Source organism: Echiichthys vipera (genome assembly GCF_963691815.1).
Source record: "Echiichthys vipera genome assembly, chromosome: 14".
Taxonomy (NCBI): domain Eukaryota; kingdom Metazoa; phylum Chordata; class Actinopteri; order Perciformes; family Trachinidae; genus Echiichthys; species Echiichthys vipera.
In genome coordinates, this window is record NC_139839.1 from 5,434,934 (window position 1) to 5,453,464 (window position 18,531).

The 18,531-nt window shown below is 43.2% G+C and overlaps 1 protein-coding gene across 1 annotated transcript; it reads right to left on the reverse strand.

Moving 5' to 3' along the window:
* Window positions 1-2,258: 2,258 nt before the first annotated feature.
* Window positions 2,259-5,257, reverse strand: kcnj6 (potassium inwardly rectifying channel subfamily J member 6; the record flags this gene model as incomplete). Its single annotated transcript, XM_083926974.1, has 2 exons — window positions 4,345-5,257; window positions 2,259-2,611 (listed from the first exon to the last, which is right to left on the reverse strand). The coding sequence occupies exons 1-2, from the start codon at window positions 5,240-5,242 to the stop codon at window positions 2,259-2,261; spliced, it is 1,251 nt and encodes a 416-aa protein (XP_083783100.1). The 5' UTR covers window positions 5,243-5,257.
* Window positions 5,258-18,531: the final 13,274 nt, after the last annotated feature.

An 18,531-nucleotide genomic window follows, 5' to 3' on the forward strand; every position in this document is an offset into this window, starting at 1 on the left:
TTTGAGTAGGGAAATATCCATATAAATATATATGGAGAAAAATGTAGAATATATTTATTAGAGCAGATTTATGAAACTGGCTTTAACTTAAAAAGTTTAAAATGAGTGTGCACACGGCCGCCATTTAATGGCTAATGGTATATCTACTTCAAAACTGTAATGAAATTATGGTATTTTGGTATTATTTGGTCTAGAAGCAACTAAATGAAACTGAAATAGGACAAATTATAGATGTGATTAATACCAGTTAAAGGTGTGTAGATGCTAATTGTTGAAAAACTGTATAATTTAAACTGCTTTTGTCATTTGAGTGAAATAAAGAAGCTGATGAAAGCCTGTGAATGTTCTCATTTGTCCAGGTCGTCGTTATCCTCAAAGCAATTTAAGTAAAAAACAACTGGACTGGTTGTTTGTCTAGGAAGACGTTTCACCTCTCATCCAAGAGGCTTCATCAGTTCATGTACGCATCTGACCAGGCTGGGACTGGTCCAGGACCAGGACCAGGCTGGGACTGGATCAGGACCAGGACCAGGAACAGGCTGGGACTGGACTAACTAACTGGTGTGGAGATTCAGGTATTTAACCTCTCACAAGGTCGATGATGTCACTGGAACCCTTTGTGCTCCAAGTGCCCACGCCCGTCGTTAGAGTGACAGTCGTTGGTGGAAGTTGGTTTGGACTTTGTTAGTGCTCTACTAAGTCTGAACGACAGTCATTGGAGTCACAGGAGGACATTTGTGAACAGTTGTTCTTTGAGGCCAGATTGTTGAATGAAGGGATGAAAGGGCAGCATTGTAAATTGGAGATAAGTGGTGTCTCAGACCCCCTCCTCTGTTTAGCGATGGTTTCTCCACTTTTACATAGATGGCTTCTTTTACTCCTCTTTCAAACCATCTGTCCTCTCTGTCCAAGATTTGGACATTGTTGTCATCAAAGGAGTGGGCTTTCTCCTTGAGGTGTGAGTGGGCAGCAGAGTCCAGGCCTGAGGAGTTAGCTCTCCTGTGTTGGGCCATGCGTTTATGCAGTGGTTGTTTTGCTTCTCCAATGTAATTTTGGCAGTTTTCAAGCCTTTTATTAGATATGACAGACAGGAAATAGGGTGTGGGGGGCATGCAGCAAAGGGCTGCAGGTCGGAGTCGAACCACTCAGCCACCGGCCATCCCATCTTTTTGTTTTGATGCATATTATTTCGAGGTACTCAGACGCTCTGAGCTCGGTGAGCTGCAGCCACAGAGGAACGCTAAACGCCGTTTATCTCTACACGCTGCCATGATGGTTTTAAATCTGCAAAGTATTTTAAATGCAGGACTGAGTCAAGCATCTCTGCACTTCTTCCACCACTGAAGAGAAAAACACATTAAGATGCCATAATCACATTTAAAACAACGGAAAAAAATCTCATCATGTGCATAATTGTGCAATTTATTGTTTATTTATTTTTGATACTGTTAGGTGACATGTGAGGGATTTCTGGAGACTGAAACGACGACTTACATTCTCCACCAGAGGCATCCGATGTGCAAAAGTGACGAGATGCAGTTTTTAAAGGGCCATTGTGTGAAGTCACTCAGCTGTAAACAGCAAACCATGGCTTCTAAAGGAAATAGTGTCGAACTACCTTAAACAAACATCGATCACGTGGGAAAGTATTTGTCATTGGTTTAAACTAGTGTTTGCATCCATTGAGCTGTATGTGTTCCTTATAACATTGCAGTATATACACAATACAAGATAAATGAACTGCAGATAATGTTTATACATGCTAATATATTCCTGAAAAATAAACAAGTGATGAAAGCTTTATACACACAGTAAGGCAGAGAATATACACAACTAACCTAAAATAATTAGTATCAAACGTCTCCTTCAAATATTCACACGGCGACAGAACAAAGGATTCAAACGTTGTGTAGTATATACAAAAATACTTATGCAAATGCCCCTAGGGATAATTTGAATAGAAAAAATAACAGGAATCTCATCAGGAGCACATCACATTAGATTTGAAACATGCACGTCCCGCAGAGGGTTTTCAGTTCAGCGGTGGGACACATGTCTAGATGTTGTGTTGTTTTTGGGGTAACTGAGAAAAAGCAGTTCTTGGTGCGGGGATACTTGGTCTACTGTGCTCATTGGTCCTCGTTTTTGTAGCTCAAACTCTCACCTGTGCGCCGCACGCTCGTGTGGTCATCGTCGCCGACGTAAAGCACACATTTATAATCTCATATGGAACTTTAAACTTGCCCTCTTTCCCTCTATCACACTTTGGACTCACTCTCTACGTTGGCAATGTCCCCGTTCCTCTCAGTCTGCTGGCTCTTACCCTGGTTGTCCAGGCTGGTCTTGGTCTCCTGACTCTCCTGCTCCGACTCTGGCAGCCCCTGCTGGCTCAGCTTACTGGCCAGCGACCAGGTGAGGGGCAAGCGGCTCCTGTTGGCCATGTCAGCAAGCTCTTTGGCACTGCAGGCGGGGGTGTTGGTTTCGTAGATGTCGTGGAAGCTGTTGTAGTCCACCTCGTAGAAGCCGTCCTCCAGCGTCAGGACTGGTGTGAAGCGGTAGCCCCACTTGATCTCGTTGCCGATGTAGGAACTCCTTGCCTGGCACGTCATGCCTGGAGACACAACGCAACATTAAGGATTCAAAGTTGTGGCGTATTGTTACGGCCCCAGAGCCTTTCTCTCTCTCTCTCTCTCTCTCTCTCTCTCTCTCTCTCTCTCTCTCTCTTCCTGGCATCCCGTCTTTTGTTATATCTATCATTTACTAAGTTTGTTACCTTTTCCGTTCATTATAGTAAAGAAAATGTGTTCTTTATTTTGACTCTACGTGTGGGCTTCAATCTTGTTATGATCCATGTGTCGGCCATAACAAGTGGGGGCTCGTCCGGACCATAACATGCATAGATTTAAGGAAACATATTTTTGCCCAGTTTTCTCTAGTTGTGTCGGTTTTCGGTTTGGTTTGCTGGTTTGTTTGTTCATCATGATCTCACGGGAAGTTTTATAAATAGCATTCCACTTATAAGAACATTATGAGTGTCAGTGAAAAGCGTGTCATATAAAAACCGACGTTCTCATTCCCAACTAAACACATGGTTAAGGTTGTGACTTCAAATAAAACTACTCAAAATCATGGTTTGGGTTGAAATGAGTGCGTTTGTCACGTAAGTTAAGTCGTCAATGTAAAGTAAACATTGACGTTTGCTTAAGACATTGATGTGTTATTAATTATTTAAGCCATTTGGTGATCCCAGGTTGGTTTGTCCGTTTGTCAGCAGGACTAATGAAAAAATTCTGATCCAATTTTCATGAAACTTGGTGGAAGGGTGTAGCACGGGCTAATGCTATGCATGGATCTGAATCACAGGGCAAATGATTTTTCCGTTGCGTTAACATTGCTAGATAAGGCATGATCTTGACATATCACTGAAAACCACAAATGTCAACGTCATGGTGCAGCGAGAGGAAAAGTCAGGGGACCACCATAGGTTTCATCTTCTGGAGACAATCAACGTCTGTATAGACTATGATGGCAATCTCAGCAGCTATTGGACAGATTGGTGGATCAACCGGCACTGTCATTCCTTGAGCCATTTTAAAAATATAAATTGAGAAAAGACTTACATAAGACAATATGATGTAGGAGTGATGTATTTTCTTTGTCATTTTTGGACGTCCAGTTTCGGTCCACTGAGGGGGTTGTTTTGTAATGTCAGGTGGCATCTTTTTTCAACATTTACCAAATGTCCAGTCTGTGCTATTTATAGTCCAAATGTGGTTGTTTGTGGACATTCTTTTAACATCGAATTTAGACTATAATAATAACTAGACATGGACGCTATTCATTGCCTACTGTCCCTCCGACCACCGACTCAATCAGCATTCAGACGAGGCAAGGATGGTGAAGTGTTGATCATGAAACAAGGCAGAGCGGAAAAACCACCGACCCTCTGAATATTGGCCAACCCGCTCTACCACCTGAGCCACAGCTCAACAACAGCAACAGGTTGTTTGCTGCTAGCAGTGGTGCTAACATTAGCTTGTTGCTCCTGACCTGCATTTTCAGTCTGTAGTATTTGACTGTTGGAGAGTTCTGTCGTAATAAGGTGGATAGGCTACCATTTCCAATTTCCACAAAATTGGAACTAGGTCCACTGCTTGGACGACGAATGGATGTCCAGAATTGGTCATGGACCGATAGACCCAATGTGCACATGATCTGCACCTCTTTCCGACATCCAATGTTCAGTGGGATCACTTATTGACGAGGATTGTGTATTAGGTTTGGATGAAAGTTACTGTTCAACACTGTTCAAGCATAATAACAAATACATCTAAAACTACTCACCTGTGGCCTCCACCATCCCTTCCAGAATCACGACGATCTCCAGCTCGTCCTTGGCCAGATGGGCTTGTGAGATCTCCCAGAAGGGGCTGCTCTGGTTTATTTCATGGCAGATGATGAGTGGCGACACCAGGAAGAGCCTGTCATCTCCCGTGTTGTAACCCACATTTATGTCCGTCTGGTTCAAAGGGATGAACTCCCCTTCCTTTGTCTGCTTTGACCTGATAAGCTTGGCCCTGATCGAAGCCTCCACGATGTGCGAGTTTCGGAGGTCTCCGACTCTGAACATCAGGCACAGCCGTCCGTCTCTTATTGAGATTACCGCATTGGAGGAAAACACTAGTGTCTCGGCTCGCTTCTTTGGCTGTGAGATCTTAACGAACATGCAACCCACCATGAAGGCGTTCACGATAGATCCCAGCACCGACTGAATGAGGAGCAGAAGGATCCCCTCTGGGCATTGGTCCGTGATGACTCTGTACCCATAACCGATGGTGGTCTCTGTCTCAATCGAGAACAGAAACGCAGATACAAATGAATTAAGGTTATCGACGCATGGAGTCCACTCGTTGTCGGATAAATGCTCCAGATCCCCCCGAAGGTATGCGATAAGCCACCACATGAAGCCGAAGAAGAGCCACGTCACGGTGTACACCAGCACAAATATGAACAGGTTGAACCTCCATTTGAGATCCACCAGCGTGGTGAAAAGGTCCGTGAGATAGCGGTACGTCTCCCGGACATTCCCGTGGTGGACATTGCACTTCCCGTCTTTCTGGACATACCGCTGGATCCTCTTTGCCCGCTCCTTTTCTGACAGCTGTTTAGGCAGGTCCTCGCGGGCCTGCTTCGGCAACTTAGGCGGTTTGATGATGGCTGGGCTCTCCACATCCTGCTCCATGTGATTTCTAGGTGGATTCAAGCCTTTAAGAGAAGAAAAACAAACATGATGGTGATTAGTAGGAATAGTTAGAAAAGTGCAAATGCGGGAACCCTGTCGTTTCTGCTTTGATTCAGAGATTCAGCACCGGAGGCTACTGCAGAAGAACTGTGAGGTACTTTTAAGCAACGTTATACTTAAAACAGCTTAATCACTTCATCTTCGATATCTTTTCAGTTGGCAAAAATACATTTCTGACCTTCTGCACAGCTACGAACCATCCAGCCCTCTCAGATCATCTGGGACAGGTTTTCTCTGTGTCCCCAGAGTCAGGACTAAACATGAGACAGGTCTTCTCTGTGTCCCCAGAGTCAGGACTAAACATGGGACAGGCCTGCTCTGTGTCCCCAGAGTCAGGACTAAACATGGGACAGGTCTTCTCTGTGTCCCCAGAGTCAGGACTAAACATGGGACAGGTCTGCTCTGTGTCCCCAGAGTCAGGACTAAACATGGGACAGGTCTGCTCTGTGTCCCCAGAGTCAGGACTAAACATGAGACAGGTCTTCTCTGTGACCCCAGAGTCAGGACTAAACATGGGACAGGTCTGCTCTGTGTCCCCAGAGTCAGGACTAAACATGGGACAGGTCTGCTCTGTGTCCCCAGAGTCAGGACTAAACATGGGACAGGTCTGCTCTGTGTCCCCAGAGTCAGGACTAAACATGGGACAGGTCTGCTCTGTGTCCCCAGAGTCAGGACTAAACATGGGACAGGTCTGCTCCGTGTCCCCAGAGTCAGGACTAAACATGGGACAGGTCTGCTCTGTGTCCCCAGAGTCAGGACTAAACATGGGACAGGTCTGCTCTGTGTCCCAAGAGTCAGGACTAAACATGGGACAGGTCTGCTCTGTGTCCCCAGAGTCAGGACTAAACATGGGACAGGTCTGCTCTGTGTCCCCAGAGTCAGGACTAAACATGGGACAGGTCTGCTCTGTGTCCCCAGAGTCAGGACTAAACATGGGGACAGGTCTTCTCTGTGTCCCCAGAGTCAGGACTAAACATGGGACAGGTCTTCTCTGTGTCCCCAGAGTCAGGACTAAACATGGGACAGGTCTGCTCTGTGTCCCCAGAGTCAGGACTAAACATGGGACAGGTCTGCTCTGTGTCCCCAGAGTCAGGACTAAACATGGGACAGGTCTGCTCTGTGTCCCCAGAGTCAGGACTAAACATGGGACAGGTCTGCTCTGTGTCCCCAGAGTCAGGACTAAACATGGGACAGGTCTGCTCTGTGTCCCCAGAGTCAGGACTAAACATGGGACGGGTCGGCTCTGTGTCCCCAGAGTCAGGACTAAACATGGGACAGGTCTGCTCTGTGTCCCCAGAGTCAGGACTAAACATGGGACAGGTCTGCTCTGTGTCCCCAGAGTCAGGACTAAACATGGGACAGGTCTGCTCTGTTTCCCCAGAGTCAGGACTAAACATGGGACAGGTCTGCTCTGTGTCCCCAGAGTCAGGACTAAACATGGGGACAGGTCTGCTCTGTGTCCCCAGAGTCAGGACTAAACATGGGACAGGTCTGCTCTGTGTCCCCAGAGTCAGGACTAAACATGGGACAGGTCTGCTCTGTGTCCCCAGAGTCAGGACTAAACATGGGACAGGTCTGCTCTGTGTCCCCAGAGTCAGGACTAAACATGGGACAGGTCTGCTCTGTGTCCCCAGAGTCAGGACTAAACATGGGACAGGTCTGCTCTGTGTCCCCAGAGTCAGGACTAAACATGGGACAGGTCTGCTCTGTGTCCCCAGAGTCAGGACTAAACATTAAAAAATATGTGCTGTATTTTAACTTCCCCCGATCTTTAATTTATATCATTTGAACTTCACTATATATGTGATTTATATGTTTTTTTGTATGTTTCTTCTAATGCATTTAAATGTTGTGTGTAAAGCACTTTGAACATGCTTGCTGATGAATTATGGTATTTAAATAAACTTGATTTATGTCACTGTTTTATGGTCGCAACGTCTTGTGAATAAATCAACTTAAATAAATGTTAATGACAACGGCTTTGCTGTATAATCAGCTTTATCTGACTTCCTTCAGTGTCCCCCTGCTCTTTCTTTAATTCATTATGTCAGTAAATGCAAACACAGATAGGAGTGGAGGCCTAAGCCAAGGCATGCCCTGAATCACAATGTGTATTTTCCCAGTCAGGAACTCATTTTTCCGATTATTCTGACATCACATGAATGGAGCACAAATGCCCTCGTGGCTTTCTCTTTGGCCCATGTTTTGTTTTTTGGTCTTAATTTAACCAGGTTTGTCCCCAGAGAGATCAAATGTAAACCGTCCAAAAATAACAGCAAGACAGTTTCAACATAAAAGTACGGAGACGACATTCAAATGATCACGTGAAACGTTCACACACACACAGACAGACCGTGGGTTTAAACTCCTTCAGTGTTTCTGTGTTTTGAAGCTTCGGATCAGATTGTTCGATGCAGCAGGTGCAGAAAACCTAAAAGCTTTCTTTCCCCCTTCGGTTCTGACTTTAGGAACAGTCGAATGCACAAACACTTGCAAACCGATGCTTCACTTTTCCACCAAGATTCATGAAAATCAGGCCAGTAGTTCATTTTTTTTCGGGCTGACAAACTAATTTAAAAAAAGTCAAGGACCCGAGTCACAATAGGATTGGATGATTCATCCTGAAGACAATGGTTGTGCAGCAGCTGCAGGACAAAGTAGGAAAGAGTGCAAAATATCAACAAAGGTGCAAGTATAAAAATATCAATCACAGGTATTAAAAATCCAAAAAACACGATGCTAACAAGGTAAGGATCATAAATGACTTATACCTCAAGTTTATAATATATATAATTAAAATACTGCAAATGATGATGCATGTAATGTGCCATTAGAAGGCTGTACATGCATGTAACGTGTGTGTTTGTTAGATTTATATTGACTTAGTTGCAAATCACTGCACATTCATTCATTCATTCATTCATCTTCAGCCTCTTGTCCCTGTCGGGGTCGTGGGGGGCTGGAGCCGATCTCAGCTGACATCGGGCGTGAGGCGGGGTCCACCCTGGACAGAACGCCAGTCTATCACAGGGCACATAGAGACGCACAGAGACAGACAACCACTCACACCTACGGGCGATTCATTGTTATCTGTGCCTTTATTAATTACACATGCAACATTTATATTTCTTTTAATAAGCCGTATCAAAAGAGAAGATGGATTTTCTGTAAGTAAGATAGATTCTACTTGATTTGAGCTGTTGTTAATGGCCAAAGTGATGTTATAGTTAAAGTAAAAGCTGGCGTAAATTCATCGTGAGGACACATGATAATAGAAATTCACCTGTGCAGCACGGTGGAGTAGCTACGCGACGCCTCTGATGTGGCAGACCTCCTTCACTAATAAGCACATTCAGCCCCCGTCAGCGTTTGTTGGCGTTTTGTGTGTTTTTTTGTTGCTGTTGGGTTTTTTTTTTACCACTGGAACAAATGGCCGCGTTGGAGCTGCTCTGCTTTCCATTCACAGGAGAATATTATGAGCTTGAGCAGCCCCGGTTTCCATGGTAACGCACAGCTCAGTCGACCCCAGTGCTCACAATATGGCAGGAATGTGCCGGATGAGGCTGCACGGCGTTGGATAACATTTGTCTGTTTCATCTTGTTTCAGAGAGAGAGCCCGAGGACGGACGATGGACTCGTATCTGCTTCACGAAGCTCAGATAAATATCTGTGCATAGAAACATAATTATAGAGGCTTCTCTTGTTTACTGAAAATAAAGACGCAATAAAAGCCAATATTGGGACTTATGCTGCGGTGGATGAAGGCCAATAGGGAAGAATTGAATTAAAGCTTCTTGATAATAGATTAAATGACTGTGCATGTGGAAGGTGTTAGTATTATCATGTATTTCTATGTTTAAACTTATTGATTTGGTTTTACAGCCCACGACTTCACTGTTTTGGTTCGATCTCATCGCCCCCGCGGCGCCATTTTTAACCGCAGCCTTTCAAAAGAAAGACTTTACGCTACCTGCACCACAGACGCAGGCAAAGTTGGCGACTGGTGAAAATACAGAACATTAAGGAGCTAAAGAGACGTATTTTTTTTATTATCAGGAGTTGTTTGAGACAAAAACAGAGCTAGAGAGTTAATATTTGAGTTAATATTGGACTGACATTTGAAACTCCAAATGAAGGCTACTGTGCCGCCGTGGCCTGGCTGCGTAACGTCTAGATTCAAGGTTTTGATTAACTTTATCGGGTGTGGATCGCAGCAAATAGAGACAGTGAATGGACGACATAACAGCGCTTTCAAAGTATATGTGTTAAATATGTCGCAAACGTGGAAATAATGCAGATATTTGTACTTAACTCAACACTTTCTGGTTCATTTCTGTGGACAGAATCTCAACTTTCCCTGTCTCAAACAAATATAATTAACATTTGTAATGACACCAAATGAAATATTATATTATTTATGATGATTACTCAGTGTAGAAAGGCAGGCACAGCCATAAAGCTATGTCCCAGTAAAAAGTTAGCATCCAGTTATTGGGAGTCTTATGCTAATTCTTGGCTTTAGAAGTGAGTATACAGCAGGTAGTAAGCTAGTTGGTATGCTAATGTTATAATTAAACATAGCAAACCTCTGTTTTTATTAGGTATTGACTACTTAATATGATTGACGTCAAGTTTAAAGTCAAATCAATCAAAAAAAGAGCGGGAAAGAGGCGATAACAAGCTTAAACCCTGATAGCAAACAGGGCTTTTGCTTTCGAACCTGTATCACCGCCAAATAGTGTAGCTAGCTAATGATTCGCTCTTGGTTTTAAAGGAAAGGCTGAACTGTAAAGACTACTGTAGAAGCAAGCTAGCTGGCATGCTAACGTTGGTAGCATAAATTAGAGCAACACTGTTTATGCATTTACTACAACTATGGTGTTATTTTGGAAATGCTAATAATGAAGAAAACACCCTTCATATGCTGTTTATTTCTATTAAAGTGCTTTTTTGTAGTACTTTAATGTAAAATCCCAAACCGCTAACATTAGCCTAGCTTTAAGGACAGGCTGTGGGTGTTTTTAGCCCTTAACAGGATTCTGCTAACGTAAATAACCCCATAAACATAACGTAGCTAATGAAATGCAAACTCTTGACTTAGGAAGACTACTAGGCCAACTTGAAGGTTGTAAGCTAGTTAGCATGCTACGTTAACAGCTTAAATTAAAGCAAAAATAAGAGAATTGTGCTGTTTTGTATTATTATTTTGGAAATAAAATGAAAAACCACTGATGTAACTCCTTTGATGTTGAGAATTGCTTTCTTATTTAAGTGCTTTATCTTGAAAAATTAAAAATAAATCAAAGTGCAGCTATGGTTGCTAAACACTTTGGGTTTAGCTAAGCTTGTGTTGTGAGGGCAGGTGTAGAGAGATGAAACTGAAGTACATCACTGGAGGTTATCGTGGCCTGCAGAAGGATACGGTGAAGGATGAACTCGAAGGTAAGTCTCTTATCGTTATGTACGAGACGAATGAACACATGAGTAGTTACTCATCATACGGTTGTTATTCATCTCTGCTGCGTAAGGGAGACCAGGTAACCAGGTAAAATCGAGGCCATTTGGGGACACATGCTATTTTTAGACAGCAGAGCACGAGCAGTATGGACGTCTCAGCGCACACTTTCAAAATCTTAACAACGTATTTGTTTAGATCTCGGGTGAGATGTAAACGAGCCTCACGTCACAACTGATGATCGAAAATACAGCAAAATAGCTGCTGATGTAAAATGGTGCATGGAGCCAATTATACACAATCATGCAGGCTGCAAGACCATCCACTGTGATTAAATTAGCTCACCCACATTAACACACACACACACACACACACGCACACACACACACACACACACACACACACACACACACACACACACACACACACACACACACACACACACACACACACACACACACACACACACACACACACACACACACACACACACACACACACACACACACACACACACACACACACGCAAACGCACACACACACACACACAAAATAAAGGGGAAGTGAAACTAAAACAAATGTAGTGGAAGGCCTAAGTGAGAAAAGATTTTCAGCTCTTTCTATTATGATTTTTTTGTTTTTTTTTACCCAAAACAAGTAAAGCAATTTAAAAATATGAAACGACATCACAATGTTATGTCTGTTAGCCGAGCAGGAACAGATATAAAGTGGTATAAATACAAGAATAAAGACGTAAATAAAGGAGAGTAAATATAAAGAGAAATCTGTATATTATGTTTAAAAAATATATACTTATTAGTTTGTTTTTGCATAAACATTACTCTAGGTTTTATATGTATTTTATATAATGTAATTTATTTACCTTTACCCCTTCATTATTCCTCACCACTCAAGCTAGCTAATGTTAGCTTTGTTAGCAAGGTGCAAAACAAGTTCACAGCTATTTTAAGGTGCAGCACAGTGACCTGTCAATCACAGGTTAGCCCCGCCCTAAAGTATTTCCTGGTTTGTCATCTATTTGACGCTAAATGGACCTTAATTTACTAAATTAACACCATGATGTATTTAAGAAGACTTGAAACTAGAGATTGAGACATAAACTCATTAGGAAAATGTTAACTGAGGTAAGAAATCAAGTTTAGGCTCATTTTCTCATTGACTTCTATACAATCACACTTCTTTATGGAGCCAGTGCAGGCTCCCCCTGCTGGACATTAGAGAGAACACAGCTTTAAGTGGAGTCTCCTCCTGCTGGACATTAGAGAGAATGCAGCTTTAAGTGGAGTCTCCCCCTGCTGGACATTAGAGAGAACGCAGCTTTAAGTGGAGTCTCCCCCTGCTGGACATTAGAGAGAATGCAGCTTTAAGTGGAGTCTCCTCCTGCTGGACATTAGAGAGAATGCAGCTTTAAGTGGAGTCTCCTCCTGCTGGACATTAGAGAGAATGCAGCTTTAAGTGGAGTCTCCTCCTGCTGGACATTAGAGAGAATGCAGCTTTAAGTGGAGTGTCCTCCTGCTGGACATTAGAGAGAACACAGCTTTAAGTGGAGTCTCCCCCTGCTGGACATTAGAGAGAATGCAGCTTTAAGTGGAGTCTCCTCCTGCTGGACATTAGAGAGAATGCAGCTTTAAGTGGAGTCTCCTCATGCTGGACATTAGAGTGTATGCAGCTTTGAGTGGAGTCTCCTCCTGCTGGACATTAGAGTGTATGGAGCTTTAAGTGGACACTCCCCCTGCTGGACATTAGAGAGAACACAGCTTTAAGTGGAGTCTCCTCCTGCTGGGCATTAGAGAGAACACAGCTTTAAGTGGAGTCTCCCCCTGCTGGGCATTAGAGAGAATGCAGCTTTAAGTGGAGTCTCCTCCTGCTGGACATTAGAGAGAATGCAGCTTTAAGTGGAGTCTCCCCCTGCTGGGCATTAGAGAGAATGCAGCTTTAAGTGGAGTCTCCTCCTGCTGGACATTAGAGAGAATGCAGCTTTAAGTGGAGTCTCCTCCTGCTGGACATTAGAGCGAATGCAGCTTTAAGTGGAGTCTCCTCCTGCTGGACATTAGAGAGAATGCAGCTTTAAGTGGAGTCTCCTCCTGCTGGACATTAGAGAGAATGCAGCTTTAAGTGGAGTCTCCTCCTGCTGGACATTAGAGAGAATGCAGCTTTAAGTGGAGTCTCCCCCTGCTGGACATTAGAGAGAATGCAGCTTTAAGTGGAGTCTCCCCCTGCTGGACATTAGAGAGAACACAGCTTTAAGTGGAGTCTTCCCCTGCTGGACATTAGAGAGAACACAGCTTTAAATGGAGTCTCCTCCTGCTGGACATTAGAGAGACCGCAGCTTTAAGTGGACATTAGAGAGAACGCAGCTTTAAAGCAGCTTCACCTCTCAGAACCTAGATCTACGTCCATCTTTATTATATTTAATATAAAATCTGTGGTTTTAACAACAATGCTGTTTCTTTAAAAATGAGCAGATTACAGGGAAATTAAATTATTTTTTAAATTAATTTAATTTCACTCCTCAAACAGAGGGAGTTGGAAATAAAGGCCTGCTTCAAACAAAGGCCTGCTACCTTTCAGTAGAGGAGGTAAATAAAGGCCCTGGACACATTATCCCCCAGCTAAATTAGCTTTTTAGAGCAGATCACCTGTGTTTGTTTCTATATAATAAACATAAAAACAACAACAACAGGGGTTTTTATCACAGGGCTTCGGGCTAAATGATGCTTGAATCAGCTGCAGGAAGCAAACTAACCAGCTGGAGATGTCCAGTTGTCATGGAGACGCAGGTGATCCAGATCATTACAACAAAAGCTTAATCTTCTTTTTTTTGTTTTTTTGTGTGTTGTTGTTGGTAAATGCAGCAGAAGGTGTGACAGGTTCCAGGTGGTGCCGCCGGGGCCTGCAGGCTCCTACAGCCCGGAGTCTGCTCCACACCTCCCGGCTTCCTACTTCCATCTCACCGGCTGCTTTTTTTTAATTTCTCCCCCCCCCCCCTCTCTCTCTCTCTCACGCTGCAGGGAGGAGAAACTCGCCTTTCCACTATTATAATAACACTCATATCTACATGCGTGTTTCCTTAATCATCCTTAATTAATCTCTAATTCGACTCGCACTGTTATGTAACTATCCACCCCCCAGCTTCCTCCTCCTCCTCCTCCTCCTCCTCCTCCAAAACAGATGATTACATTTAACAGGCTTCATCAGTGTCGCCACCAGGAAAAGGAAGGGAAGGTGCATCCATACCTTGTGCAGCAGATTGTCTCCCCGAGGCATCTTTACATACATTTATGTATGGGTATAAAAAAAATGAGGCTGTGAGGGTCAAGTCGCTCTCTTTCTCCCGAAAACACCGACTGAAGAGGAGCCGCTAGTTCCCTCTGTCCTCCATCCTCAACACTGAAGACACATCCGTCTGCCTCCACCCCTCAGCTGGGAGAGAGAGAGGGAGAGAGAGGGAGGGAGGGAGGGAGGGAGGGATGAAGTGCTACTCATTTATTTATTCTTTCTAGATTTGAGTTTGCCATTTGAGTTGTTTTAATAATTATTTTCATGCCAATTCAGCTTATTAAACTGAAAAATGTGTGATGCAACATGTACTTTAAAACAGGGGCGTAGTTTTGTTTTCCAGCATCAGGGGCGGTGGAGGTGGAGGTGGTGGGGGGGCTTTTGGTTTGAGCATGTAACACTCCATTTGCTGCATTCTGGTGAATTTTTATTCAACAAGTTGTGCCTTTTCTGCGTTAATTTAGAGCGCAAATGTCTTTATTTATGTTTTGTTTTATTGTTAAAGGTTGATTATAGAGAATGAGCAGAAAAGCGCCATCTGGTGTCTCAAGATCGTCGTCGCAACAACAAAAATAGTTAAAGCAGTCGGGTTGCCAGGTTGACCCGGTCCAGCAGCCTAGAGGAGACCGGAGTCTGTTTGAGCCTGTTTGAACCCGTCCCCTTTGGAAAATCGCACCATAAACACAAGTATTAGAGGAGTTTCACTGACAGTTACCGTTAGCATTAGCCGTTAGCCTTTAGCTGTTACAGCTAAGTAAACATGAAAGTTAGCTTACAGATCAAGGAGAAACGTAGCCATTTTGGCGTTTTAATGCTGTTGAACTCCTTTCTCTCAGTCCATGGCGTGAATGCTCGGCCTATATAGACTCTGGTTTTTGCCCGTCTCCTGTCAAAGCAGCTGCAGGATTGGCAAACTCCATTTCACCAGTGCCAGCCTACAGTAGCTGCACCCAACAACAGACAACCCTGGCAACCAGCAACGCCCAACACTATTGGCTGCTGCCATGGAAACAGAACGTGACAGAAAGTCACTAAAAAAATATAGCTGTTAATAAAGATTCTACATATTCAACCTTTAAGCTAAATATTATTATTTATTATTATTATTAATATTAATGAGGTTCCTCCCTAAATCTACACCAAGCTACTTTGACTTTATGTGGATGTTTTTACGCGTTACGCTGCTTCATACGTCGGCTCCACGGCGCCTCAGAGGGAAACGGGTCGTTTTTAAAGGCGAAATAAACACAAGAACCTTTAAAAAAATGTTAATAAGTGCATAATTATAATAATTTATTAACCATTTAATGAGGCTTTGTCCTCGCTTTAGATCCAGTAGCTGCAAAAAGCAGTGAACTGTTAATAAATACATCATGTTTACGTGTTTGTTATAACATTAAACATGTTTATGATGCTTTTATTAACACTTAGTCTCATTAACACAGCATGGTTAATAAGCATCTTTTAAAGACATATAAGTTATTAAGATAATAATCGATTAAGAGACAATACATAATTATACATTTAGCATATAACATTAAAAAAATTCAATAAGTGCAAAATAAAGGATTTATTAACGGTTATTACGGTTTATTTGTTTGTTCTTGCTTTAGATTCAGAACTGTTAATAAATGCATCATAATGTTTCTTATGAATGTTTCCTAATCTACATTAAACATGTTTATGATGCCATTATTAACAGTCTTATTAACACATATTGTTAATACGCATCTTATACATAATATAATATATAATAATTAGCATCTTATTACCTTTTAATAAGTAGTTAATAGGTAAAACAAAATTACGAGACATTTAAAAGCACTTATAAGAAATGCAATATTATGCATTTATCATAAAGCCTTAAAAATGCTGATAAGTGCAAAATAAAGGATTTCTTTAACACTTTTTTTAAGGCATTGTTCTTCATTTAGATCTGGTAGCTGCAAAAAAGCACAGTTAACTGTTAATAAATGCAGAATAATGTGTTTTAAAACATCATATAAGGCTCGGATTATCTTCTGAATAAGGGTAATTACATTTATTATGAAGTGTACGGGATCTTCTTCAGGACACGGCAGGGGAACACGTCAGAGATCAATGTATCTGTCGGTGCAAACAACTACACAACAGTTCTACGGCAAGGTCTAATTCATTTAAGATGTTTTTTAAAAAAAAGTCGTAGTAAATTTGTTCAGAGCCGATCCCAGTTGACATCAGGCGTGAGGCGGGGTCCACCCTGGACAGGACGCCAGTCTATCACAGGACACATAGAGACGCACAGAGACAGACAACCATTCACACCTACGGGTAATCAGTGTTTTATAAATAAAAGCACACTGTGAAAGCATTTAACAGTGGTTTCTTTACTTTTACCATAAATAATAATAAAAAAAAGACATTTCTTCATCACTGCAAACGTAACTGAACCCAAATAATACCATAGAGCTACGGCAGCTTCCTGGAAGCCAACAGGACGGATAAATAACGATATATAAAACATTGCAAACAGACGAGTGTGTAAACGGGGATTAGCAGTGCTGCATCTGTCCTGCAGTTTCAAAACACAACAATAAAATAAGCATGTTATAAATTAAGTGATGCTTCCTGTCGTAGGAAGACGTAAAACATACTGGGTTACAATCACAAAGTGCTCAGTTATCAAGTACAGAGGAAAAGACTGTCGCTGTCCGCGTTGCAGCAGCGAGCTCCGTGTCCTTCTGGGGCGGAGTGACGTTAAAACAGAATAATGTGATTATCTCTGTGACAGTGACGCCAATAAATATCAGACACTTTCTAACTAAGAAACGAGGTGCAGGTGTGTAAACAATCTGTATTCCGTCTGCACATTTTTTGCATGAGTGCGTAACAACTTCAGCTACCGTCAGTCCCCCGCACGACAACGTGGAAACCACCCAAACGTCCTCATCTCATCTCATCTTCAGCCTCTTATCCTGGGTCAGGTCTCGGGGGCAGCAGCTCCAGCAGGGACCCCAAACTTCCCTTTCCCGGGCCACATTAACCAGCTCTAACTGGGGGATCCTGAGGCGTTCCCAGGCCAGTGTGGAGATCTAATCTCTCCACCTGGTCCTGGGTCTTCCCCGAGGCCTCCTCCCAGCTGGACGTGCCTGGAACACCTCCCTAGGGAGGCGCCCAGGGTTCATCCTTACCAGATGATCCTGAACCACCTCAACTGGCTCCTTTCAACGCAAAGGAGCAGCGGCTCTACTCCGAGTTCCTCACGGATGCTGAACTTCTCCCCCTCTCTCTAAGGGAGACTCCAGACCCCCTCCTGAGGAAACACATTTCGCTTGTACCCGCGACCTCGTTCTTTGGGTCCTGACCCAGCTTTCATGACCACAGGTGAGGGTAGGAACCAAGATTGACCGGTAGTTTGAGAGCTTTGCCTTCCTCAGCTCTCTTTTGGTCACAACGGTGCGGTAGAGCGACTGCAACACCGCCCCCGCTGCTCCGATTGAGGCCATGGCTCTCAGCAGGAAACCGGTGGATTGCTTTCTCCAGGTAGGGAATGAGTCTTTACCCCAAGTGAAGGAGTTCAAGTACCTCGGGATCATGTTCACGAGTGAGGGGACGATGGAGCGTGAGTTTGACCCAAACGTCCTCCCGTCTGTAAAAGGACGCTCCCGAGGAGGCTGCGTAATTAAAAATATACTCTGTTTATCCCAAAGAGGACCAGGCTCTCACGGTTCATCTGCACCCTAACGAAACTTAGTCCTAAAATATATAGATTTGACTTTAGACTCTACCTAACTTACAATATTTACCCCCCCCCCTCTCTCTCTATGTATATATACATTTACTACAAGGTCATTCCTTCGTTCTGGACCCAATCACGTCAATCCTAAGAGAGCAAAATCTTAATGTTTTAAATTATTAAAAAAATAGTAAAACATATATGTAAATGGGCTGAATTGGCTTTTAAAAGAGATGTACGGTGACGCCACCCACTTCTGATGCAACATAATCTCAGACTTTACGTTTTTTGCACGTTTTTGCAGCTTCAGTCCTTCGTGAGCGCGTCTACAACTGGACGTGTTCATCCGCAGAACTCCAGCAAATAGATCCGACGCCTCAAAGGAGACACTTTCTGGGTCGATCCCGTGAATCAGACGAGACGGATACAGAAAAGATATGCTTCAGATTGTATGAACACGTGTACAGAAGCTGCACCAAACATGAAGCATATTCTTTTTTTGGCTTTGTAGTTTTTCCTTCACCTGCATGTAGCTGCAGTGACTGTGCTGGACTCCAAACCCCGTCTGAAACCTCCTCATTTAAGGATTAGACCTTTAAAAAGTGACTTAAAAGAAGAGTTCACTCAAAACCATATAAAGTGTTTATAGTACTCACTTCCCTCGGCTCTCTGCGGTCCCAGTTTTCTGTCTGTTGAATGAATAATCTTTTTTACAGAACACATCACGCAGAACACGACGCTTGGGCTGATTTAAAAATG